The 27,843-nt window shown below is 37.9% G+C and overlaps 1 protein-coding gene across 4 annotated transcripts in view; it reads right to left on the bottom strand.

Moving 5' to 3' along the window:
- The window catches only part of pdzd2 (PDZ domain containing 2), a 456,165-nt gene that overhangs the window by 30,049 nt on the left and 398,273 nt on the right, over positions 1-27,843 (bottom strand). For all 4 annotated transcript variants that reach the window (XM_039758492.1, XM_039758493.1, XM_039758494.1 and 1 more), the window contains 6 exons: positions 22,987-23,074; positions 22,431-22,534; positions 18,363-18,534; positions 16,133-17,019; positions 7,547-7,691; positions 1,370-4,487 (listed from right to left, as the gene is read on the bottom strand). In XM_039758492.1, the coding sequence (XP_039614426.1) occupies positions 1,370-4,487; positions 7,547-7,691; positions 16,133-17,019; positions 18,363-18,534; positions 22,431-22,534; positions 22,987-23,074 (4,514 nt within the window). The remainder of the gene's footprint in view (positions 1-1,369; positions 4,488-7,546; positions 7,692-16,132; positions 17,020-18,362; positions 18,535-22,430; positions 22,535-22,986; positions 23,075-27,843) is intronic.

The following is a 27,843-nucleotide window of genomic DNA, read 5'->3' as shown; positions in this document are numbered from 1 at the left end:
ATCTGCTTACCCAAAAATCAGAGTTCCTCTAATGGAAAAGGTAAAAACAACTTGTAATTTTCACTGAATCAGTACTCCTGCATTTAATGTGGCAATATAAGAGATACTTATCAGTGTACATATGTTGCCTAGAATTACAAAAAATGTTCCCATGCTCAACAATACTGAAAAAGTATAGAATGAGTTAGCTTTCAAAAGTGTAAAAAAGCAAATAACATTTGTTATTTACATGTGTGTGGAAAGTCTCTCTAATGTCTGCTCAGATGAACAAATACCTTCTCAATTCAAAGTGCACTCAACTTCATACTGGTTTAGTTGATCACAGTGAATTATGATAACTTTGAAAGGGAAAAATGACAAATGACTTAAGAAAGATCAGCATACATAAAAAAGAAGCCTCCGTTTTTCAAATAAGCGCAGCCACTGGGCTGGAATGCTGCAACACATTCTACATTCATGGCTAGAAATAGTGTATAAACCCATGCAAAAACATCTACAAGTACAGAGTCAAAACAAAATAACCTTATTCAGATGCAATTAGTTTTACACTAGGAGGTGGAGTAAAGTAATTCTTACCTGAGGACCTTTTGTCATTTTTAAGCTCTATTTGGATGGGATTAGTTTACACAGCACGAGGTGGAATAAATTCAGTGCTTGAAGTAGGCCGGTACACACCTGTCGCCTGTAAAGGCATTTCCCTGTAGTTAATGTATGCATACCATAATGTGTACCATCAGTTAGGACAACATTAGCATCCCTTATTTATAACATGTTCACTTGTACCTCCAGGGTGGACCAGCTACTTTTATACAGAACTACATAATTTGTGTATATTAGTTGTCCTTCAGACACCCAAGGGGACATAAACAACCCTTGTTATTCAGCATGCACACAAGGAGTACACCAGCAGTTCTTTTTATCATGTTCAGGCATTGCATATATAAAGAATTCCTGGAGAATCTTTGTAATTTATTCCCATTCAAATTGGACAAATGTCAAGTTTTATGGACATGTCAATTTGCATTGGACTAGTTTAATCTAGAATTAATTTTAAAGGATGTTTCTCTCTCGTAATCTTTGTTGAGACCTGAACGTGCAGTCTATAAAATGTTAGTGACATGAACGATTCAAACGGGACTAAAATTAAAGAGGTCATCTGGTAATAATTACTTTACCTTACTTCCTGGTGTAAAACTAATCCCTTCCAAATTGGGATAATGTGCACCAAAAGTCATGAAGGGTTATTGTGTCAGCCTAACAGTCACATGTGAAATCCAGAGGACAAAAAGCCTTGAACCTTTACATTAATTAGTAATGGAATGTTGACTTTAATGTTTCAAATGACCAAAAACACATTTTCTCAACTCACCTGATCGACCAGCTCTTATTTAAAGATTGGTCTGAATTATCTTGAGGAGTTTCCTCATCAGAAATAGACCCAGATGTCCCAGTGCCACTGCTTAAACTGCACTTCAAAGTTCTGTTCACCCTCACTTGCCCCGATGTGGAGTTTAGACTACTGAGGCTTTCAGTCTGAGCTTCCTGAAATCGCCTAGGTCTAATTTCCAGTTCAGTTTTAAAAGTGACAATGCTAGGTTCTGTGGAAAAGTCCTCAGTGCACAATTTGTCTAGGTCGGGCATACTCAGAGCCCTAATCTCCCTGAGTCTAGACCGAGACAAAGATGACTGACCCCTCAGATTTCTGCTTCGAGTCACTGGAGGAGTGTTTGGCGTAGCATCTTGACCAGTACCAGGAAAATGACTTGCTTCCTTATTTGTACTTTGAGATTCACTCATATTCTCTGTAGCAGTGGATTCATAGCTGTCAAGTGTTACAATGGATGGTGACTTAATCAGGTTAGGGGATGTCAAAGCGGCTTCGCTGGAACCTTCAGCACACGAGCTTAAACTCCGTCTCAATGAGCGCATTCCATCTACTGAATGGTTGGCAACACTAGGGGAAATGATGCTGCTTGAGGACCTCCTGCCAATTGGAGGTTTGGAGGCCAGACTGGAAGATTGTAGTTCTATGGCTTTTACAACTGGCTTATCAAAACTAGCTAGGTTTTCAAATGACTTGATCCTTTGCCGTACAGAAAAAGAATTATGATCTGCAGGCAGAGCTCCATCAGTGGAGTAACTCCTTCTTTCCATCTTCATGATATCTGTTTTCAACTTATTAAGCTTTATTTGTTCATCATTTTCTGTTTTCTTTGAACCTTTCAAAACATCCACAGATTGTCTGGTGTTAACAAGAACCTTATTGGCAGGCAAATTCGGTGCATCTAGTTCTGCTACCTTGACCACACTCAAAGTCTGCAGCTCGTGCTTAGGCACATCACCTGACATGCACAAAGAAGCGTTTTCACAAGATAACCCGTTGGCCATCGTACAAATCATATCTTGCTGCATATGAGGTTTATCACTGGCCTTCTCACGGTCACATGCAGCACTCCATTCCAGGTGCATTGTGGGGCATGGATCATGGATATCAAGTGTTTTATGTTTATCAGTGCTCCCTCCATGTTCTGAATGTGTCACTGACAGTGGTGTAGTGGAAGATGACAATAAAGAAGACGATGAAAGCCGGACTTCAATGAAACTTCTTTGTGGTAAAGCTGCTTCACACTGCTCCTTAAGAGGGACATTTGATGGAACAGCATCTTCCTGTAAATCAAGGGCTTCTGATTTCCTGCATGTCACCTTAACACCCTTCAAGGGCCCATTTGTTTGGGCTAGTATTTCACTTTTATCTACAGTAATATTAATGTGTGAATGAGCCAGTTCCAATGTGTTGCTTTCTTTCGGGTGGTCAGTGTCTGCACTTCCATCTGCCAGCGATTCCTTTTCTGACTGCTTACTTGATTTCAAGCTGTAAGTCACAGACACTCTTTTGGCCTGGAGCTTAGGTGACTGCTGCTGAGTGACAGGTGTCTTCTTTTGAGATAACCCTTCAAATTTTGTGATTTCACTTTTCGAGAGATCTTGTGTTCTGCTTTTACTTTTAATGCAAAGCCCTTTCAATTTGGGTGCTGCATTTGACCGTTGGGTTTTTTCTTGTAGTTTTGTTTTGCTATTTGCTTGAGTGACATTTGTTAATTCGCTTGACATCTGAACTGCCCTGTGACTCTGGTTGGTTAACATATGAGAAGAAGATATTTTTGCACCATATGTGGTCATTCCCTTTTCGTTGTCTTTCTCTTTTCCGCTTAAAGCAGGCATCTTTTTTTTGCCCACCTTAGTGGTGTTAACAACTACACTGTTTGAATCAGTTACTAATGGTGGGGATGATAACAGTGATGGAGCTGCTAAAGGAGGAAAAACTTCAACAGGTATAATAGACTCTTTGCACATTTCATAGTTCTCTTCTTTTGTAACTTGTGTTTTTTCCAGTAACATATCTTTACCACAAGTACTTAAGTCAGTGTCTTCAGGGTTATGTAGCCTGTCAGTATCAACAGCTGATAGACCATCTGCGAAAGACTGATTTTTAATTTCATCGTCGATCACAAAGTCTTTACCTGGAGTGTAAAATGCACTGCTGGGCTTGAAAGTGAAGTTTGGAGAGTGTGTCATTTTGGTCATACTAGATCCCACGATTGTTTCACTGCTCTGTCTGTCTGTTTGCTCCAAAACTGAAGATGAAACCTGCAGTGGCTCCGAGTGGGTCTTCATCAGTTTCTTTTTACAGAAATTGGAATCCGAGTTTGAAAGAGTAGGCTCCATAAATTGAAGTGAACTACCATCTTTTGTTGAACTACTGTCTTCATCTTTAGCTACAGAATATCCGCCAGGGTTGAGAGACACACTATAACAAATTTCAACCTGCTCCTCATCTGAATCTGTGATCTGCAGGGAAGTTTGGCATTTGACTGGTGTTTCCAGGCTTTCCGTTTCTGAATCGCTATCTTCGGCCTTGTCATACATTGATTTTCCAAAGTCTTCAAGCTCTTCCACATTTTTCAAATGACTAAACACCTCTTCAGACAGACTGTTAAAGTTTCGGGAATAGTTATTTAAAAAGCCCTTGTTTACGTTGAATAACTTGTTGGTATTGCCAGCATCCAAAACTGAAAAGTCAAGGCTATTCGGTAGTGTCTGTGATACATCGAGATTGCTTGAAGGTGTCAAATTGCTTAATGTGCAGGAATTAGGGATTTCCTGTGCATTTGTTTCATTTGCTGAAGATAATGCCTTAGAAGACTCCTCTTTTGAGGCTAGTTCATTTATAAAATCATCAATGTAAGTAACTGGATTGTCTGTTTTTTCATCCTTCTGTAATGAATCAGTTTTAATGTCTTGCAATTTTACAGGTTCATCTTCAGGTGGCAGCACAGAACCATAATTTGTACACTCTTGATGGTCAGAGGGCTCCTTCAGGAAACTGGCAGCAGTGTTTTGTTCGGTACTTGAAAGAGAAATGTGACCTGATCTTGGTGGTCCATCAGAAACTGATGACATCATTAGGCTGGATAATCTATCGACAGCTGCAAAAAGACAAAAGTGACTTAGAATTGTAGTGACAGTAGAAAAATCTAAATTGTCAAAAATGACTCAATATTTTAATAAAAAGATACTAACATACTGTACAAAGACAAAAAGACATAGAAACATATTTTACTGTATAGATCTTAGGGTTTTGGAAAAGTATTAACTGAATGGCAAAAAAAAATATTTAAGTGAGAAAATGTCACCATCTTCATGACCACATTCTTATTTAGTTGATAGGATTCACAAAGTAACAAAATATATTTTCTGTTGAGGTCCACAGTCTTATGTCCCCCACAACCTTATCTAATATAAAGTAGCTATCATAAATCAGATCAAAACTGGTCCCCAGTATTTATGGATCTGTTAACTACGGAACCATTCATGCAATCACTGGCACGAGTCATCAATTATAAGGAATAATAAGTGTTGAGCTGTCCCTTTAATGGCTCCCTTACATTACATATTTAATAAAATAATTTTTATCATGACATATACCTCAACAGTAATGTACGATACAGGTCTAGATTATTTTAGATTATACTGTTATTGTTACTGATACAGGTCATGTTTTTGGACCCTTCAAAAATCAGTGATTACCTAGTCATGCAGAACCCTTCTCATAATTGTTAATACGTATGGATGAGTGAATTTTGCTTAAAACTGGGATGGAACAATTAGATGGTTCACTGACTGTCACACATCTCTACAAACCCAGGGCCTCATGAAGTTAACATTCAAAGTAGGGGTGGTGATTCTCAACTGTTAAGAGCAATGGTTCTTTTATTAAATTGATCCACCAGTGAACAGCTTCAGATTATGATAAACTGTCTAGAGCCAAAAAGTCTCCAAAAGAACCATATTAAACATATACATGTGTGTCCTATGTGCGGAGAAACAAATGGTGAGTTAAAAATAAACATAACCTGTTGCAAGGGAAAAACATTTCTGTAATATCAGCTAATACATTGGTATTCAAAATCATCCAATGAACTAGTGGTAGAAGTGAATGATAACATTGTTGCAGGTGCTGTGTGTGCTCCTTTGTTCACTTATGACAACAGTGTTAGAGTTGATGCAAGGCTGAAAGAATTGGCAGTTATGTTTGTGAAAGTATAAATTCTAAAATATGCATTCTAAGTAAACAATGAAAAGGACTGCTGTTTAAGACAGTTCATAACGAAAAGTCACAGGACATACAAATTTCAATACTCAAAGCACCTGAATAAACAAATTTGCCTAATGACACCAGTAGAGCAACAGATGTAGCTGGACAGCATCCACATTCTGATTGCACATCTAAATGAATAACTAAAGTAAGTTAACATTACATAACATTGTAGTGCCTGGGCGTCACCAAGCATAGTACTTGAAGTTATGTTCAAATAGTTTATTCTCATTAGACCAAAGATTTTTTTTCTCACGCACCCAGAGTCCTTTAAATACGGTTTGGTGAACTCAGAGTGTGAGCTAGCCACTCTTCCATAAGCACCAGATTGATGGAGAGCTGCTCAGATGATCTTCTTTGTGACAGGTTCTTCCATCTCAGCAGTGGAGCTCTAAAGCTCTGTTAGAGAGACAATTGAGTTGTCAATCGCCTCCCTGCCCAAATACTTTCTTTGGCCAGATGTTGGACAACAACACTGGGAGGCCACTGGGCTCATGGGAACATTAAAAGCTTTACAAATTGTTTAATACCCTTGGCATAATCTCTGTGTTACCAAATTTGATCACAGAGGTCTGCAGCATGTTTCCTTTGACTTCACTGGTTTGTTTGTCTGTCTTTTCCTCCCTCACATGCATTGTGAACTTTAGGACCTTCTATACACAGCTGTGTGCCTTTCTGAATGATGCCCAGTCAATTCAGTTTGCAACATGTGGATTCCAATCAAATTCTAGATATATCTCAAGGAGATAGCAAAGGGTCTGAATATTTACAGGAAAAAGAGATTACAGTTTTTGATTTTTAATAAATGTGTACACCTTTCTGAAACAATGATTTTACTTTGTCATAGGTTACTGAATATAGATTGACAGGAGAAAAATGCTTTTTTTATTTAAAATTAAATCTACAATACAGCCAAGTGTGCAGAAAGTGGAGGAGTCTGAATAGTTTCTGAATCCACTGAATAAACAAACTGTACACTGACAGCAGGTCAGGGTTTAAACCCAGGAAGGTGGATATATGACTCAGTAGTGTCAACCACTGCCCCTCCATGCCAGCCTTGTTAAATGGATAATTTAGGCAGGCAAGAAAAAACCAGGGAGGAAATAAATCCAATGGATGTAAAGACATAAAGACAAACAGAAGCACTCACAGTCACATACCATTCATGCTGACTTTAAAGCCTGTATCATTGCAGCTTGAAATAAAAGCAAAGTGACTGGGAAAGGTACATTGTGTGCTCAAGGAAACCGTGTTCTAGCTACCAGAAGCACTTAACACACTCTGTGACTCAGCAGGGTCAGCAGAAAAAAACTGTCTCATGAGTTATTTTCTCATGGGCTACACAATTAGGTTTTAAATTTAAACTATTTGCTGCTGTTAATTTTTTTTCCATAGCAAAATAACTGTTAAAATGTTCACTGAGCTAAGTACACATGCCCTATGTACAGTGTGCCACAGTAACACAAAGAATTGTTAACCAAGTCTTACACTCATAAAGTGAAATAATTTTTTTAGCATATTCATTTCAAGATAAGACAATACCCCTGACATTTTATAGAACACTATACTTGTTTGAACGGCAATAACCCAAATAGTTTTCTATCAAATCTATCATAGCTGACAATGCTGCTACTACTACTACTGTATCCTACAGTCTAGCCTGAACTGTCACAGTGCCAAAGCAGACCCCAAAAAGAAGATACAACAAACATGTTCATTAAATATTTAAACTGGAGTAATAAGGACGGCTTAGAAATCATATGAAAGAGAAAAATGCCTCACATTCTGTTCAAGGAATAACAAAAAGCCGACTGGTATAACTAAAGGAATCATTGATAAAAGTCAGCAGTATCCATAAATAAACACCCTATTTTTGGAGATGCAACTTACCAGACACTGACTTCTTGACTTCAAATGTCAGCGTGATGGGCAGACTGTGCATGAGGTTGCAGAGATCCTGGTAGGACATGCAGCTGATCAATGTACCGCCAATCGCTACAATCTCATCGCCGGGGCTCAGCTTTCCTGAGGATTCCTGAAATATATGACATCATAAATCGAGAGGTAAAGTCTAAGATTGTGGGTGAGGTTTGTGGACTCTGAACTGCACTGCCATGGACAAACTCCAACATTACAGAATATATCAGAGTAATCAGTAATCTTAAAGGGCAAAAGTGCAAAAAGTTGGCATTTCAGACATTTTGATATGGAAATCTTTACAATAAAAAGCATTACAATTAAAACAAGAACTCTGTAATAAATAATATTTTATTGATGTAACATATTTACTATCTCTTATGGATAGACACAAGTACAAATAGACTGGAGGTGTAAACTTTTTGCACAAGAGCACTAAAACAAAATCTGTGAACAGAAGTCTTGAGTTCTTTAACCCAAGCACCTTTTGGGATTACACTTTCTGCAACACCACCAGCAATCTTGACAATCTGCTATTCTATTTGTTAAATTCAATCAAGACTGCTTTGGAAGGGCTGTAGTGTGCAGTATGAAGTCCCTAGTCAGTAAATGGTAACCATCATTTAATAAATGTTTAGTGTTGTGACTGAGGACCAGGTCAGGACCGGGTCTGCACGTAGTCTGCCATAATACAGGGCAGACATCAGAATATAAGACAATTGATGAACAAGGGGAGACCATTCAGTCCATCTGGCTTATTTGTTTAACTAATAGCCAAGTTGTCCCAGCTAAGCAGTCAGGTCATGAGAAGTCCTGCTGGAAGGTGCACTGGCAAATGCAATTCTTTTAACCATAACCAGTGGAATCAAACTACCCACCATTTTTCTGTCCCATAACTATGCTCAGCGACTTTCTGAAGTTGGGTAGCTGTGTGTCCTGAAGAGAAAAGGTTTACCTTCCTATAGAATGCCAGAGGACAGTTCACCCTCTGTTCAAGAGAGAGCATACCACCAGGGGGCAGAAGTTAAAGTCCAGGAATTACATTAAATACGGCTGTTTATGTTTTATGGGCATCATCTAGTACCCTTTATAGTTGGCCGGCTAGCTGAGGGTTGCTTGCCCTCTAATTGGGAGCTGGGACTCAGAATTGCTAAGAGGACTGCTGGGAGGATGAGCTAAGGGGTTTCAAAGGCCATTTCTGACACTGGAGGCTATTTTAAGGATGTTTCTGTTTGGGTTTTAAACATGTTACGTACAGGCACAGATTTGAGAAATTAATGTTCTACAAGAACGTGACTGGCAGGAGGAAAGAGAAGCTACAGGAAACAAGAAAAGAAAAGTGGAAGGTGTTTGAAACTAGAGAAAAATAAGTTGAAGAATGGAAACTGAAGCGACTACCCTGTTAAGAATTATGACACAGAAGGCTGTCTAACTGTAAATAAAAACAACCTGACATAAGAGTTAAGGCATTAAAGTTTAAGGTGACTTTTGCCTAGAGACCATATGGAAGATGGCAAAGAAAAACACAAATAGAAAAAAATATATATTTATGCACCCCCTCTTTAAAATTATTTCTGTAACATTATACAAGTCCAATCATCTATCCCCCAGTTTCCTAACTTTTACATAAAGTTCAGCATTGTAGGCAACATGCAAGCCAGTGATGGGAATTTCAGAAAACAGCAATCTTTGTGAAGACACATTAAATACTTGGATTTGAGTCCATAAGAACACCAGAACTAACATGGCATTTGCATCAAAGACAGTTATTATAAATTAAATCATTTCTTAAAATCCAGCAGAGGGGTGCTATACCCAGATGGCTACACTTCAGAACTGCTTCACATTTACAAATACAAAAGAAAATTGACAGCAACATCTTTGTTATTGCAGCATATGTAATTAACACTTACCACCCCCGTTAACTGTTTTAAAATGATAATAAATGTATTTGCATATTCAATTTATTTTACTAAGAGGTCAATGATACAGTATTTCACAGACAGCCATTATACATTAAAAATAACAACTGTTTTCAAATTAAAAGTGCCAAAAACCAAGATATCATGTTTATACATCAATCCAATTTACAATGCAGTAAGACAAGTTGAAGATTTTATCAAGCTAGCTTTTACAAATCGGGGGTTGTATTGCAAAGTAATAGGAAAAAAGGCAGAAGATTAATATTATTAGAAGTGTGTTTAGTTAAATAATGTGAAGAAACCAATCAGAATTAGGGATTATCACACTGTTTCTGATTGCTATAACGAGGGATGCAGATCACCACTCCTTAATTAACATTTCATTTACATTAAGTTTCCTTGAATCTAATTATAGATAAAACTCACTGCAAGTGTGAAATGAATATACAAAATCTCTTATGGAGTAATGCATAAAAAAAAGACAGCTACTTGGGCAAACTTTGACCTGTTCATTGCTCACCTTAATAAAATGATGAAGCATCTGTGTGTCCATTTGATTGCCATGTCTTTGTCATTTCAAAAGATGGCACATCACAACCATTTTTAGTAACTCATTACATTTGTCATTCCAATAGATGATGCATCACAAACATTAACACTGCTGTTACATATCTCATACCAAATGGCATATAACAGAGACATACACATTACATGGTGCACTACAAACATCAACGCTGAGGTCTGCATTAATTACTTAGATTTCAATTTGTCTTAGATGGTTAGCACAGCTAATACATTTTATATATATATATATATATATATATATATATATATATATATACTGTATGTGTGTGTGTATGTGCGCATGTGTGTATATGCAGTGTTTCAGTTTTAAAGAAAAACAATAAAAAAAAGAGTAGAGCTTCTGATTAATCATCATTCATGCATGCTTAAGAAAACCAATAATGTCTTACTTTTCATCTCTATATCATTTTAAAGACAGAATTATTGAAAGAACCAAAGTACCAGACTAATTTGCATTGTGATGTGTATCAAAATACAAACTTACTTTGATCTGTTGACTGATTAGTGTCACACAAAGCTGTTCAATAAACTAACTGAAAAAATGTAATATGAATAGGCAAGAGATTATTAAAACTGCTTGGTATTAAAAATTATTTCTGGGTTATTTCTGCTTTATAGAAACATATTAATATGCCTGAAGGAAATATGATAAATTATGATTAACATTTAGTTAATTTCCATTAACAATTTTAACTGTGCGATTAACCATGACTATATTTTTAAATTGAATAGCAGCCCTTAAAAAAAAAAAAAAAGATTTGCCATGCTTTTTTGTGTCATGTTTTCTGCATGTTTTCAACAATTTAAAAGAAAGGAATTCTAAAATATAAAACAAGAAGACACAAGCCAAGAGCAGTGTCAGGGTTGAGACCAGGTAGGCCTGTGCTTTAACTGCAATTTCTCTTGATTAAAACATCAATTAATTATAAACCTACACAAACAGTACCAATGGTAAACTAAACCTTTGTGACAATGACACTATACCAGCGCTTAACCCGACACAGACAGACGAAAGAGGCACACTTATAAAAACACAAATGTTTTTTTTTATTTTTCTATACTCATGTGAAACGTCTTCCCCATCCCCACGAGCCCACAACACAGTTCCACACAATTCTTCTCTTTCTCTTTTTTCCACCACTAATCTCCGGCAAGCTCTGTCTCCCTCCTCCCGACTCTGGCTCCCGGAGTGGTGGCTGCTGGCTCCTTCTATAGCCCACCTGGAGGTGCTCCAGGTGTTAGATAATCTATTTCCAGCTGCACTTCCGGGTGTGATGGAAGAAACACCTACACGGGCTCAGGAACAACTGCAGCACCCCCTAATCCCAAAAGGGTTGTAGAGAACTCCATCTCCCATGAAGCCCAGTGGGAATCCGAGGCACCACTGCCAGTAATGGGGGCTGCCATCTAGCATCCTGGGGGAGGTACTGTTCTGTCCATGCTTTTTCCCCGGACCATACAAAGATGAGGTGTCTTGGCTGGGCAAAGCTGCCGGCCATCTCCCACTCATTATAGCGATATTTTTAAAATGAACATTAAAAGTGCATAAATGGATGGTGATTATTTCAGAAAATAAGACTGACTTTAAATGTTCCCAGTCACAACCACTTAAAACATAACTTACTGAGTTTACTAGTTATGTACTGTTGGAGAGAATCATGAACAGAGCAACCTAAAAATGGATGACGTCTCCAAAAATAGCCATTTATTAGTAAATGAGGAACAGGAAATGAATAGAACTGCAAAATGTTCTAGAGTCTGATGTTACCTCTGAACATTTTAGTGATTATCTAATGGCGATGGGCTTGCAACAAAAACTATTACTGAGTGTGCTATAAAATCTACAACCACTTGGACGTCATATGTCAAATGATTGTCCCGGTCACAGATTTGTCTGATATTCAAGAGCCATCAACTCAGCTACTGGGACAAACATCCACAAAGATAGCTCAGTTCAAAACATGGAACAATTAATTGTACAGGGCAAGAGAAATTTGCCAGCTGCTGAAAGCTCACGAAATGTTCACTGAGCCCTGTGTTCTTTTGATTTTTTTTTCTTTCATGTCTGAAATGCAGTTTGACTTCTAAGAGTACTGAAAAATGACAATTTTCCATTACATACCCAATTATGTTTTCAAAAAACACATGAATACGATTTTAGGAAAATACATCCATTTGCAAACCAAGAAAAATCTTCTCTCATGTATTAAAATATATTTTGTCCTTTTAGAAATCATGAATGCAAAACATATCAGAAACTGCCAATGTTGAAGGAAAAAACAAATGCAATAAGAAATTAACTTGCAAATAAGTAATAAAATAAATTTAAAAATAATTATAAAAGTAGGTACCTCAAACAAAATTGCAGTTTACAATAATGAAATTAATGTAATAAATACAAATATTGACTTATTTTAAATCACCCAGATTTGTACTTGAATATCTTGATGAATATACACATTTTTTTATCATCAGTTGGTCCCTGTGACTTGTACCGAAGACACCTACATGGCAACTGTGCAAATGCTGAGATAAACAGTGAACCTAAATACAAAGAGGTATTTAAATATACTGAAATGTACTTAAGTGGAGTTACACTGTGCAACTAGTTGAGGTAAGAGTTTAAGCTATCAGCAGTGATGCATGTCACATATTTCCTTCCTGTGGTCAAAAAGGTACCTTCTTTAATATCAGAGAAAAGGACATTCTCCCTTTTTTGTTATTTTTAAACATTTGCTCTTGTTTTTGGCTCTCCTTTCTTTCTCTCAGGTATGGGGTGAATTCATTGATTTGATTGTATGTGTTATTTTTTTTAGTTGTGTAAGTTAGACTTGATCATATGGAATGTTATTTTGTTCAAATAAAATCAATCAAAAGTACCTTATATCAAGTTTGAATGTAGCAGCTTGCATTGTAACAAAGTGCAGGTGCCGGTCATAAAATTAGAATATCATGACAAAGTTGATTTATTTCAGTAATTCTATTCAAAAAGTGAAACTTGTATATTAGATTCATTCATTACACACAGACTAAGTATTTCAAATGTTTATTTCTTTTAATTTTGATGATTATAACTGACAACTAATGAAAGTCCCAAATTCAGTATCTCGGAAAATTAGAATATCAATTAAGACCAATAAAAAAAGGATTTTTAGAAATGTTGGCCAACTGAAAGGTATGAACATGAAAAGTATGAGCATGTACAGCACTCAATATTTAGTTGGGGCTCCTTTGGCCTGAATTACTGCAGCAATGTGGCGTGGCATGGAGTTGATCAGTCTGTGGCACTGCTCAGGTGTTATGAGAGCCCATGTTGCTCTAATAGTGGCCTTCAGCTCTTCTGAATTATTGGGTCTGGCGTATTTCTATGGGGTTAAGGTCAGGCGAGTTTGCTGGCCAATCAAGAACAGGGATACCATGGTCCTTAAACCAGGTACTGGTAGTTTTGGCACTATGTGCATGTTCCAGGTCCTGTTGGAAAATGAAATCTGCATCTCCATAAAGTTTGTCAGCAGCAGGAAGCATGAAGTGCTCTAAAACTTCCTGGTAGATGGCTGCATTGACCTTGGACCTCAGAAAACACAATGAACCAACACCAGCAGATGACATGGCACCCCAAACCATCACTGACTGTGGAAACTTTACACTGGACCTCAAGCAATGTGGATTCTGTGCCTCTCCTCTCTTCCTCCAGACTCTGGGACCTTTATTTCCAAAGGAAATGCAAAATTTACTTTCATCAGAGAACATAACTTTGGACCACTCAGCAGCAGTCCAGTCGAAGCGCTTCTGACACTGTCTCTTGTTCAAGAGTGGCTTGACACAAGGAATGCGACAGCTGAAACCCATGTCTTGCATACGTCTGTGCGTGGTGGTTCTTGAAGCACTGACTCCAGCTGCAGTCCACTCTTTGTGAATCTCCCCCACAGTTTTGAATGGGTTTTGTTTCACAATCCTCTCCATGGTGCGGTTATCCCTATTGCTTGTACACTTTTTTCTACCACATCTTGTCCTTCCCTTCGCCTCTCTATTGATGTGCTTGGACACAGAGCTCTGTGAACAGCCAGCCTCTTTAGCAATGACCTTTTGTGTCTTGCCCTCCTTGTACAAGGTGTCAATGTTCGTCTTCTGGACAACTGTCAAGTCAGAAGTCTTCCCCATGATTGTGTAGCCTACAGAACTAGACTGAGAGACCATTTAAAGGCTTTTGCAGGTGTTTTGAGTTAATTAGCTGATTAAAGTGTGGCACCGGGTGTCTTCAATATTAAACCTTTTCACAATATTCTAATTTTCCGAGATACTGAATTTGGGACTTTCATTAGTTGTCAGTTATAATCATCAAAATTAAAAGAAATAAACATTTGAAATACATCAGTCTGTGTGTAATGAATGAATCTAATATACAAGTTTCACTTTTTGAATGGAATTACTGAAATAAATCAACTTTGTCATGATATTCTAATTTTATGACCGGCACCTGTATATAATGGAAAAATATCTATACTCCTTTTTCTGTCCGCTTGGCAGTTAAAATCTGTTTAGCATATTCAGTAGTAACACTTGAGATGCACCATCTATTAGAATGTACCTTGTAATGCAGGAGGCAAAAAAGTGCAATGCATTTTTAATTCCAACAGCAGGTGCATCACAATCATTAGCACTGCTGAAGAGAATCATGTACTAAATGCTGTATAACTAATGCAACACACTAACTGACACCGAAACATAATAAAGGAACATTTAAATACGAAAAATATAGGAAAAAATAATAGTAGAAGAAGTATTCATCTCATTTGGGACCATTAAATATTTTTGTGATCTTTCTTTATTAATGGAGCAGAATGAGAGCAGGAATAAATTGTTTAAATAAATAACAAATTCCATTAACAGCTATAACGAAAATTCCATTAACAGCTATAAAGAAGGCAGGCTGACCTTCCAGGACCTTCCCTCTGTCTAAGTCAATTGCCTCCAATGTGTTGTGGAAGTAGTAGAAACGCAAAACCATTCATAAGATCCACAGCTCAGATGCCTGTTCTTTTCTCAAACTAACATCCCCAGGTTGACTACTGGCTCTATTTATTAAAAAGCACTACACAGATGTTAATAGCAGCTAACCAGGATATGAGTTTCATTTAGAAATTAAACAAAAGATTTCTTTCTTGGAAACTAGCCAGGAAATCCAACAACTAAAGAATTTCAGAGCACTGCAATCTGTGTTTCTAAACTAAAGGCTTAACCCATAATTATTGTCAGGAAAAAATTGCAGAGTTGTGCACCAAAATTCGACAATACAACCAGAGCCAAACTGTTAAAACAAGGAACAAAGAAGCTGAAAAAAAAAAAAAACATGAGTCAAAACCCAAATTCTGAAAGCAAGACTTTCCGACAGAGCTTGTTTACTGATTGGACAAAGCAGTTCATATTATTGCACTGCAATTATCAGCTCCTATCAGGAAGGATGACCCTGGCAATTAGACAAGATCTCATAACAACACTTACATACCTAGAGCAGTTTTCAAAATGGTGATGTGACACAGTTACAATTTAAATTAAAAAAATGAAAATTTCCCTAAGCGCAACAAAATTCAAAGTTATATACGAAAATGAAGCTCCAAAAAAATTTTCAAAATATTATAGTATGGAAACCTAAAAAATACTTCAGGCTCAAAGAAGTTTTTAAATCAAATCTCAGCATAATAGTATTAGTACTCGGTCTATCAGCCTTTTTACATTTCCTATCACTTGTTTCTACTTAAAATTTCCTTAATTTGGTTATAGTGTTAAGTTACAGATGTCTTCTGTTGGAACAAAAAATGCAATACAGTTTATTACTGCACGTGACAAAAACCTTGGAATGAGTCTGTTGAAAATGACACTCCTGAATGAGTGAATCATGACTGACATCATAGATAGCACACACTGAATATATTACACTTTTGAATTAATTTAATCTAATTCTAGAGATTTTTTAAAATTTTTTTAAATAATTTTAAAGCAATCAAAGAACACCTAATAATATTGACCTAAGAACACTTAAACAAAGACTCACCCTTTCAGCTGCACCACCTGGCCTTAAGCCTGTTATCATCATCTTCAAAGGCACCGGTTTGATCTCCAAGTCAAGACCAAATGACTCAGACTCTTTCCTTACTAGCTGAACTGTTTCAAAGTAATAGGCCCCTATGAAATCATCTCCTTCAAGTTTTTTGCTGTGGGGTAGAGGTCGAGGCATCACCTTGTTTGCAGTCTGGCAATTGTGGTCCTCATTCTTCATTCGATGAGACACATTTGGACACTCAATGCTCATCATGCTTTTGACTCTAGTGACAGCCTTATGCTCTAATTTGGGTGAACGCTTTGATTCTAGTTGGCCCTCCCATTGATTCTCCTTTTTAATTCCAAGATTGTTGTTACTACCTTCATATTCAAAAGAACGAATTGGCATGAAAGGAGATTCAGAACCCTGTGATGGTTGGTCTGCTATTTTTCCATCCGCTGACTCAATGGAGCTTCCACAGAGTGATGTAGGCACTTCCCCACTAAAGCTTCTATGCATCTCACTACTGTCTTGACTTTCATCATCTACTTCAACAGAAGAAGTAGCAATTATTATTCCAGAAGCATCTTCTGGCATACTCTTTACTGTATTATTGAATCCTTTTATGCCACCTTTAAGAGGTCTCCTAAACCTGAGGAGGGAGCCATGTTTTTCTGCATGTGCCATATCATCATCTTCATCATCACTCATATCATCTTCATAGCATATTACATGCCTCTGTCTCAGCAAAGGGCTGCGCACGGAGTTAGGACTATTGGTTACACTTTTCTGCTGTACAATATCCACATGTCTCCTTGCAGGACCTTTTGCATTCCCATTACTCCCAGGTGAAATATGGCTTGCATCCATGGTGACTGAAGCTGGCTCTTTAAAATCAACTAAAAGAAATATAAAACAAGTAATTGTCAACTAAAAATGGTTTTATTTTATTTTAAAAAATCAGTAAAAATGTCACATACATTATACACTCAATCCCATGTATTTCAGTCACACCTTTTATAGCTCAAGTGGAACAAAAGAAAATATTAAAGAAAAATTGGGTCAGAGAAGGCACAAAACATGCTGTTGCTTGAATAAGGTTGTAGTAGGAACAGAGGGACAAAAAGAGTTTAATTACTTAGCAAACTAATAATGCTGGGCTTACAAAATAAGGCTACATGGAGTCAAAGTAGACCTCTCTAATATTCGCTTCACTCACTTGATCCTATCTGGTCAGCAATATTGCCTTCTTAAAATTAACTAGCTCCAAATAGCTGCAAAAGTGAAAAACACACAAAATAGGCCCAAAAATAAAGGCAAAAATGAGAAAAACAAGCTGATCCATGTTCTCAGGCAATTTTTACAGTACTATACAATGGTTGCTGTGGTTATGTTTACCATATGAGGCCATGATGTCATGGCCATCTTGCATGACATGAAACAGTGGGAGATCATAATGTTCTAAGCACGTTTTAAGTACTCAAGAATTGCTGTGAGAAAGGAGCAGACCGAGAGACGATAATTAAATCAGAGACAAATTGAAGTCAAACAGGCAGAAGTGAAAACCAAAAGAATGAGGGAACTGAACTCCAAGTTAATGTAGAATCAAAAACAATAGTTTTGAAATAGTAAGCCAAAGTCAAAATGAATCTCTCTACTTGATTTTTGAAAGCTAAACTACCAAACTACCAAGAACTCACAGAGGGAAAGCTTTGTGAGACATTGCTACCACAGTTTTCATTATGTCATCAATGCAATCATGATATGCCTCAAGATGGCATCATGTAAACAAACAGAAACATAACGTTAACAAAATATAACATTATTAAGGTGGAGAAGGTTGGAAACATGTGCGTTGCCGCAGGCATGAAAATCAAAAATAAATGCAAGTACATACTGAATTCTCCAAAAATAATAAAAAAGGAGATGGAAATCTATATAATAACAACAAAACTGTCAGAAATAATAATAATAAAAAAAAATCATAATAAATAAAAAAAAATTACACCACACTTTCAAATAGTTGCAATTTAAACTAAGAACAGTGTATTGCCGGCACAAAAACAAATTACATGTAGTAAACTATTCCCTTATATATGTTGAAAAAGAGAAAAAAAAGAAGACTTTGCGAGCATGATGCAGACTGTGTAAAATGACCAGTTGGTCATTTCAAGACTGAACTTGAACAAGTTGGGAATGCCTAAAGAATATATAAATGTCTACTCTGCAAAACTCCATTTACCTGAGCTGATGGGTAGATTTGAATTTTCGTCTAAAGAAGTATCACAGCTTTTATGCCGGAGCTGCTCTTCATCACTTGATCCTGTTCCCAAGGTATCAGAGAAAGAAGATTGACTGGGGATGTCATGTGAAAAGTACTGAGAGAGCTCAGTTTCAGAACTAACTGATCCTTGCTGAAAAATAAAATAAAAGTAATGAAGAATGTAGAACAAAAAACACATAAAATATAGCTATAAAAATCATCATATACCTACATATCTGCCACAACATTAAAACCCCTGACAGGCAAAGTGAATGACATTGATTACCTCGTTACAATGGCACTTGTCAAGGTGTGGCATGTGTTAGTGAGCAGTCGATTCTTGAAGGTGATGTGTTGGATGCACAAAAAAAATGGGCAAGCGTAAGGATCTGAGCGACTTTGACAAAGAGTAAATTTTGAGGGCTAGATGACTGGGTCAGAGCATCTCCAAAACGGCTGGGTGTGTCCAGTATGTAATAGATAACACCTAAGAAAAAAGTGGTCCAAGGAAGGACAACAAGGGAACCGGTGACAGGCTCACTGATGCGCGCGGGGAGCAACGGCTAGCCAATCTGGTCCGATCCCATAGAGCCACTGTAGCACAAAGTGCTGAAAAACCAAAGGCCCCACCTCGCACCTTACAGGACTTAAAGGACCTGCTGCTTAATGTCTTGGTGCCAAAAAACACAGAACGCCTTCACAGGTCTTGTGGAGTCCATGCCTGGATGAGTTAGATCTGTTTTGGTGACATAAGGAAACCTACACAATATTAGGAAGTTGGTTTTAATGTTGTGTCTGATTTATGTACTGTATTTTTTTAAAAGATCAAGTTGAATCTATCATATTTAAAATGCACTGATTCAATTTGCAGCTTGCAAATCAAAAGTGTTCTTAACTAATAACCTGCTTTTTAAAGTAATTTCATATAATGGTTCCAATTAAAAGCATTACCAAAAAATTAAGAATTAATGAACTGAAATTAAAATAAAAAACTTATTTTTTAATTCATTAAAAGCATGTACCTATGTGGCAGTGTCACCAAATATGTTTTCAGAATCAAAACATAGATCTGTTTATAAACTCTAATCCCCTTTAAACCTCTTGGCCCTGTAACAGACATTCCTAATCTAAATGAATACTCCACTCAAAACATATTTTATTATGATACTTTACCCCATGTAGTTTGTAGTGGTGGTTGAGTAAAATGTTTAATCTCATGTATTTTTTCAGAATGGAGGGAAAAAGAGTTTATGATATAATGGAATGCAATGTGATATAATCCACATGTCTGTTATCAATTCATAGAGCCCGAATGTGCAAAATGTGCAAATTTGTTGCTATTTTCAACACTTGCCTCCGCAAAACTCAGCATGGGAGATCCACAGGAAATACCTTATCCCCAGAATATTGTGCATTTGAACTGAAGACAAAACTCCTGACTCATGAATGAGGGTAAGAGGTAGATATAAAATTCAAATGCACAGTATTGTGGGGGAAGACTTCTTTCCTGTTGTTCTTCTATGCCAAGTTTTCTGGAAGTATCAATATGGTGGCAACATCTATTATTATATAGTTCAGATTCCTTAAATGTTGGTGGTTTAGTTTCTTTAAATCATTAAGACTGGTTATTTAGTTTTCTGTTTTGACATATTTCATACACAGTGTGTTACTGAGTTTGGGATCCATTCCAGGGTCCTAGTATATGTGTAAAGCTACAGGTTAAAAACTGAAAACTAAGAGTAGAGAAAAACTACTAATTGAAACTGATAAGTTCAATAAATTGCAAAGACAGGCCATAAATTAAGAATTTGGTTTGAAACAGAAAAAACAGCAGTCAACAGACTGTGGTGAGAAGCACTGGGGTGGCACAAAGGACACACCTGCCATCTAGTTAGTTTGTCTGGTGGGTCTAAATTACACCAATAGAAGTTGGATGAGTGTGTCCTAGTTTTGTTTCTGCCTTTCTCCACAGGCTCATGTGATACAATTCTGCAGGCTGTAACCCTGGAGTGAACGAAAAAGCATGGAACCTTCTTAAGGTTTCGAGATGTCAAAGAACCTCACAGACTCTCTAAGCTACTTTAAGGTTTTCACAGAATTGCAAAGCCACCCAAAATGCATAATGTAATGTATTACATACAGACAAGTCAGAAAAGCTCTGAGGAAAATAGGATACAACAAAGAGCAGAAGGTTCTTACACATTTCATAAATCAAAATCTATGTAAGAAAGCTCAGAGCAGACTTTACTTTCTGAGAAGGTTGGCATCCTTCAACATCTGCAGTAAGATGCTGCAGATGTTCTACCAGACGGTTGTGGCGAGTGCCCTCTTCTACGCGGTGGTGTGCTGGCAGCATAAAGATGAAAGACGCCTCACGCCTGGACAAACTTGTTAAGAAGGCAGGCTCCATTGTAGGATTAAAGTTGGACAGTTTAACATCTGTGGCAGAGCGACGGGCACTAAGCAAACTCCTGTCAATCATGAATAATCCACTGCATCCACTGAACAGTGTCATCTCCAGACAGAGGAGTAGCTTCAGTGACAGACTTTTGTCACCGTCCTGCTCCACTGACAGACTGAGGAGATCGTTCCTTCCCCACACTGTGCGACTCTTCAATTCCACCCAGGGGAGTAAATGCGAACATTAATTTTATTTTAATTCTTTTCATTTTTATTACTATTTAATTTAATATTGTTTCTTTGTATCAGTATACTGCTGCTGGATTATGTGAATTTCCCCTTGGGATTAATAAAGTATCTATCTATCTATCTATCTATCTATCATCTATCTATATTATACTTTTTATTATAATTTTCTTGGGAGTTCTTTTGAGTGTTTAGAGCAAACAGAGTAACAGTGATGCTGAGATCACAGTGTTTGTATTCTACTTTGACAGGAAATCTGGGAGGCAGATGATAGCTTTATCTTAAAAAACAAACAAAAAATACTGCACATCAGAACTGATTATGGCATTCACAGCAGCCAAGTAAAAATTTCCCAGGCCCAGAATCTGAAGCAAGACACCCTCATAAACTTCATGTTTGTATGACAACTTTTCATATGAAGTGCTTGCGCACAGTGTTCAGCTCTCTACAAACAGCTATAAACTGTGGAGTCACTATAGGAAACACATATCAAGTGTACTTATAGGAGTGTGTGTGTTTGAAAAGAGACGGGCAGACAGCAGAAAGATAACTGATATAATTACAGCACCTATCTTAATTAAACTATAACCCACAGCACTTAACAAGTATAGATATTGTTAACATTTTATACTAAACAGTGGGGTTGACATCCTTGTGCTTGAAAGTCCAGGGCTGTAGCAAGACAATAAATCACAGAGCACACCTGAGGCTTTAACTACATTAGTGTTCTTGTCACAGGCTGCTACACATTAATTTAACCTTTGGTTGAACACCACCTAAAAGCTATAGGAGAATGGTAATGGCAGAAAGAAGACTGATCCCAGGGCCAATGTGATTTTGGTCTTCATACATTTCCTCAACAGTTGTGGACACCTGGACGGATGGCAAGGAGCTGATGAAGTATTTGATGACGAGCTGTTCAAAGACGATACCAACATGCTCTGCTTGCCATTACCAGGAAGCCTTTGACAAGTTCTGCTAATTTTTCATTGGCTTGTTGTTTTTTGACTAAATTGCTGAACTGGCTTGTGGTTTGGTGAGTGTTCAATTAGAATACAATATCAGAATACTGTTATTTCTGCATATAAAAAGGTATGAATAAATATGTCAAAGAAAATGATGGTAAAAAAAAACCCCATACACATGGGCAATGATTAGACAATAACAGAACCTAAAAGGAACAGTTCAATTGTATCTGTTAACAGATCCACAAAACAGAAATGTGATGCATTTATGTTAATTTTGAAAGAAGAAAACGTAACATCAGAGCACCTCATATTTAAACTTGAATAAAGCAAAGCCTGAGCAAAACAAGCAAATGTATCTCTCTTTTTATTTTCAGAGAAGAAAACCTACTCAGAAATACATTTCTGAAAGCAGATATGCTACCAGAAACCTTACCCTGCTTACTGGTTCAAGAAAGCGTTTCAATGTCCAGCTGAGAGAGGACGAGCCATCACTTTGCTTTGATTTTACACTTGGAGATGGGCTTTTGGAGGGTGGGCCTGTATGAACATGCAACACAAGACAAGCAGACAGTAAAGAAAGTGAAAGAGTATTCATTTCATTCTATAGGTAAACAGGCTTATAAAGACTCATTTGTTCCTTTTGGACAGTTCACAACATATGAATGCAATAAAGTAAGTTATAAAGCTGACATTTATCATTTATTAGATTTGTTCAATGTACTATTATGAAATCTAGGTTTATTGTTGTCCCAAATCATTACGCCTTTCAAAACAAACTGCTGCACTCAAGAATAAAACAATACCACACAAAACTCTCATTGAACGTAAAATAACTCCCACTATGATGCCAAATTAGACTCAGACAAGTGATCCAATATCATTAAGTCAGGATGATCTAAATGAAACACACATGCTAGGGAGCTTTGAGCTGCAGACAATAAATCTTTAGCATTAACAGTAATATAAAACAACTGGATGCTTTTGCATACCAAGTATATGAGGAGAATGTCCTTCTTTACTCAAGCTTTCTCTGTGAGTGGTGCGTGCAATAGCTTCATCCATCTCCTGCTCAGAAACCTGGGAAACAAGAGTTGAGTTAGGAGAAACACATGAAGCACACATTTTTAAATGGCATTAACTTGGAAACGCACCGAGAACCTTTGGGAGAAGTTTACCATAAGTTCAAAAGCTTTCAAAGAGCTTCTGAATCATCATTATATTAAATGCTGATTCAGGATTATAAAATATTTTACGTTTTTTCTTGCTAAACTGGTTAGGACAATTAAATAAATGCTAAACTGACAGTTATATGACATGGCATTTCACAAAGTAATCAGAACTACAGTATATTATTAGACTCAAATTAATGAAAATAAGAAAAATTAAAATTGACTGTAGTTAAGGACAAACTAGAATAAATTATATTAAAAACAAAAAACAATGTAGGCACCTCCTGAAGAAGGGATTGAAGGCACAGTAAAGTCACTGGCTTCTACCTTAAAGCTAAATCAGGTAGAGCAGTTTCAGAGTCAATAATGATAATAAAAAAAGTGATAACATGCTAACAAGATATGACTGTGCATTCAAAGAATTACAGTACAAACAACATTTACTTTATAGAAGACATTTCTAGATCGCCAACTAAAACCACTTTATAAATACTGATAGTTTGTATGACTATTTCTAGTTATCTTTAAGTGTTGGAGCACACGGCATCTCAGTGGCTCAGAGTTGGGAACTGAACTAGGAGGTCCTTATTTATGCCACTATAATGTCTAAAGTATGGCACCACTGTACTGCACAAGAAACGTGCAATATTATACTTATTATTATACTTATCTATATACTACAAGTTGATCAGATCAGGTCAGGTTGGGGAGCATGCACTGTTACAGTGCATTGCCGCAACCACCACATGATGAAACAGCTTGGGATCCTGGTTGACAACCCAGCAGGCAGACATGCGGTCCAATCCCGCCCTCCGGAAATGACCGTCTATCTGCTGCAGCCAGGTGTTACATTGGTGTCCCTTTGGCCTGGCCCAGACGCTCGGGTCCTCAACAATGAGGATCAAGCAAGCCAGATCACCCTCTGAGAATCACGCCACATGGCCGTAGTGCCGTAACTAACGCTCCCTCACAATGTAGGTAAACCAACATACCCAAGGTTTTTCCAAAGAAACACAGTACCAAAGAAGTCCAGTCTTCATCTCAGATCACTGAATAGTGTCCATGTCTCACAACCATACAGCAAAACAGGAAGCACCAGGTCTCGGACTTGGACCTTTGTTCTTTTGCAGATATCGGGAACGCCATATACCATTTTCCAGAGACCTCATGACCCACCCCATGCTCTCCCTAACCATCTAATGACTTCATAGGAAGAGTCAGCAGACTCAAGAGCCCTGATCAGAGCCGCCAATGACTCTGAGAAGATCACAGCATCGTTGGCAAAATCAGGATCAGCCTTTCTTCACCAACAGATGCCCCACAGAGACTCCACAACCCTGCCCAACACCTGGTCCTTGAAATCATTGAATAGAGCAGGAGCACACCCCTGACAAACCCCAGAATCAACGGGGAAAAATGCATAAGTACAATACAATACAGTTTATTTTTGTATAGCCCAAAATCGCACAGGAAGTGCTGCAATGGGCTTTAACAGGTCCTGCCTCTTGACAGCCCCCCAGCCTTGACTCTCTGAGAAGACAAGGAAAAACTACCAAAAAACCTTGTAGGGAAAATGGAAGAAACCTTGGGAAAGGCAGTTCAAAGAGAGACCCCTTTCCAGGTAGGTTGGGCGTGCAGTTCTGCTTCTACTCTACATAGCACTCGCAGTACCAGTGTACAGGCAGGCCATGATATCCAGCAACTTCGGGGGTATCCCACAAAGTCTCAGGATGTTCCACAGGGCACAATTTGGCAAGTTAATCAACATCGTTAAGTAATTGATAAACAATATATACTGCTGAACTGATTCCTTTATAACACACGCTATCAGTTCTTACACTTGAAAGCCAAATCTGCCAGAGGTTTTTCTGTTAATCAGTGGCTGACAATTAAGATGCTGACCGCAATGGGAAGTGGAGGCCACAACTGACCTCTAAAGTCTGAACTGAGGATGACATTCTCTAAAAAGATAACCTGGAATGGTCTGTAAATTTATACTGAAGAACTATGCCTACACTATGATAATCCAAACTGATGGGAATGCTACAAAGCAAGTTCATCTGATTTTCTGAGAAAACAAAAACTTCCTGTTGGTTCTGTTTTTATTATCTGTACAGTGCATTCCATAATGTTTGGGACAAAGACACATTTTTCCTTGATCTAATCCTCTGCTGCACAGTTTAAAAATATAAATCAAACAACTAAGATGTAATTAAACTGCAGACTTTAATTGAAGGGTATGTGTTTACATTTTGGTCACACCATGTAGAAATTACAACACTTTTTCTACATGGTCCCACCATTTCAGGGCACCAGAATGTTTGGGACATTAGTATACTAAAGTAGTCATCCATCCATTCATTTTAAAACCCGCTGAATCCGAACACAGGGTCACGGGGGTCTGCTGGAGCCAATCCCAGAAAACACAGGGCACAAGGCAGGAACCAATCCTGGGCAGGGTGCCAACCCACCACAGGACACACACAAACACACCCACACACCAGGCACACACTACGGCCAATTTAGAATCGCCAATCCACCTAACTGGCATGTCTTTGGACTGTGGGAGGAAACCGGAGCCCCGGAGGAAACCCACGCAGACACGGGGAGAACATGCAAACTCCATGCAGGGAGGACCTGGGAAGAGAACCCGGGTCTCCTACCTGCGAGGCAGCAGTGCTACCACTGTGCCACCGTGCCGCCCTAAAGTAGTCATATTAAGCATTTTGTTCGATATTGCTTGCATGCATTCAATGACTGATTGAAGTCTGCAATTCATAGACATCAGCAGGTCCTGAGATGATGCTCTGACAAGCCTCTAATGTAGCCATCTTTAGTTCCTGCTTGTTTTGGGGGCTTGTCCCTTTAGGCTTTCTCTTCAGCATGTGGAAGGTATGCTCAATTGGATTTAACTCAGGTGACTGACTTGGCCATTCAAGAATTTGCCATTTTTTGCATTGAAAAACTGCAGTGTTTGGATCATTATTTTGTTGTAGAATGAAGTGCCATCCAATGAGTTTTGAGGCATTTATTGGAACTTGAGCAGATAAAATGATTTTATACACCTCAGAATTCGCTGTGCAACTGCCGTCACTCAGTATTTATGAAGAAGACCGGCACACTGGATATTTTAATCCTACTATTTATTTTTATTGCACTAGTATGCAGCATCATATTTTATCATTTTATATTTTATCCTTTTATATTTATCTTTTGTATTCTGCATTGTCCTTGTATGTTGCATCAGTACTATCAAGACAAATTCCTAGTACACATTAGTGCACAGAATAAGACTTTACTTTATTGAAGTGTGCCAGTAACCTGTGGCAGCCATACACGCCCAAGACATAACATCCCCACCACCATGTTGAGGGTGGTATGCTTTGGATCATGAGCAGTTTCTTTTCATTTCCAAACTTTGCTCTTGCCATCACTAAGATACAGGTTCATCTTTGTCTCATCTATCCACAAGACCTTTTTCCAGAATTCTGCAGGATCTTTTAGGTACTTTCTCACAAATTGTAGGGCTAATCTGCTTTTTGAGGCTGACTCTAGTGGTTTGCATATTGCAGTGTGGTTTCTGTATTTCTGTTCATGACGTCTTCTGTGGACAGTAGTCTCTGACACATCCACATCCGCCTCTTGAAGACTATTTCTGATCTGTTGGACAGGTGCTTTAAATTTTTCTTTATCATAGAGAGGATTCTTCTGTCATTAGCAGTGGCAGTCCTCCTTGGCCTACCAGTCCTTTTGTGATTACTGAGCTCACCCATACATTTATTCCAGACAGTTAGTTCAGGTAATCCTAAGGTTTTACCATTGTCTCGAATGGTTTCATTCTTGTTTTTTATAATGGTTTCATTGTCTTTCATTGGCACAATTACAGATTCCAAAACTAGTCTATATTCAGAGGAAGCCTAGGCATCTCATGCCTGTACTAATGAAGCAATGAAACACACCTGAGTAATGACAAACACCTACAACCCCAGCTGTCCTAAACATTATGGTGCCCCGAAATTGGGGGACCGTGTTAAAAAAGTGGTGTAATTTCTGTGTGTGACTGAAATTAAATCAGCAATGTGCACTTAAATCACGTTGGAACTATTTGACTTGTAATTTTAAACTGTGGGGCAGAGGGATAAATCAAGTGGAAAAAGTGTCTTTGTCCCAAACATTATGGAGGGCACTGTATATGTAAATTGTTAAGAGTTGTCTATCCGTCAAAAAAACACTTGCAAGCCATCCGTCTAAGGGCTCATTTATACTTCACGCGACGCGACGCATGCTGCAGCGGACGCTCCTGCTACGCAAGCGTTGTAGTGTTTATGCTTGTGCGCGTTCTTTACGTAAATCTGGAGGAATCCACCAGGTGGCAGTGCGAGATATTATCGTGGTGAGAACATGTTCGGCTTCTCTGTGTTGTGAATTGCCTAGAACACATATTAAATTCTGATAACACCTTACCGCAATATCTCTGAAAAGGATGTTTATTGATTAAATCCATAAATCCAGGGATGTATGTGTCCATTCCAGGAAGCATTGGGCACGAGTGAGAAACAGTCCCTTGACGGGGCCTCAGCTCTTCGCAAGGTGAATACAAGCACACACATACACTAGCGTCATTTTAGCGGCACCAAATCCCCAAATCTGCATATCTTTGGAAGGAAACCGGAGCAC

The sequence above is a fragment of the Polypterus senegalus genome, chromosome 7, assembly GCF_016835505.1.
Source record: "Polypterus senegalus isolate Bchr_013 chromosome 7, ASM1683550v1, whole genome shotgun sequence".
In the NCBI taxonomy this organism is placed as follows: domain Eukaryota; kingdom Metazoa; phylum Chordata; class Cladistia; order Polypteriformes; family Polypteridae; genus Polypterus; species Polypterus senegalus.
This window is presented reverse-complemented; position numbering and strand designations above follow the sequence as displayed.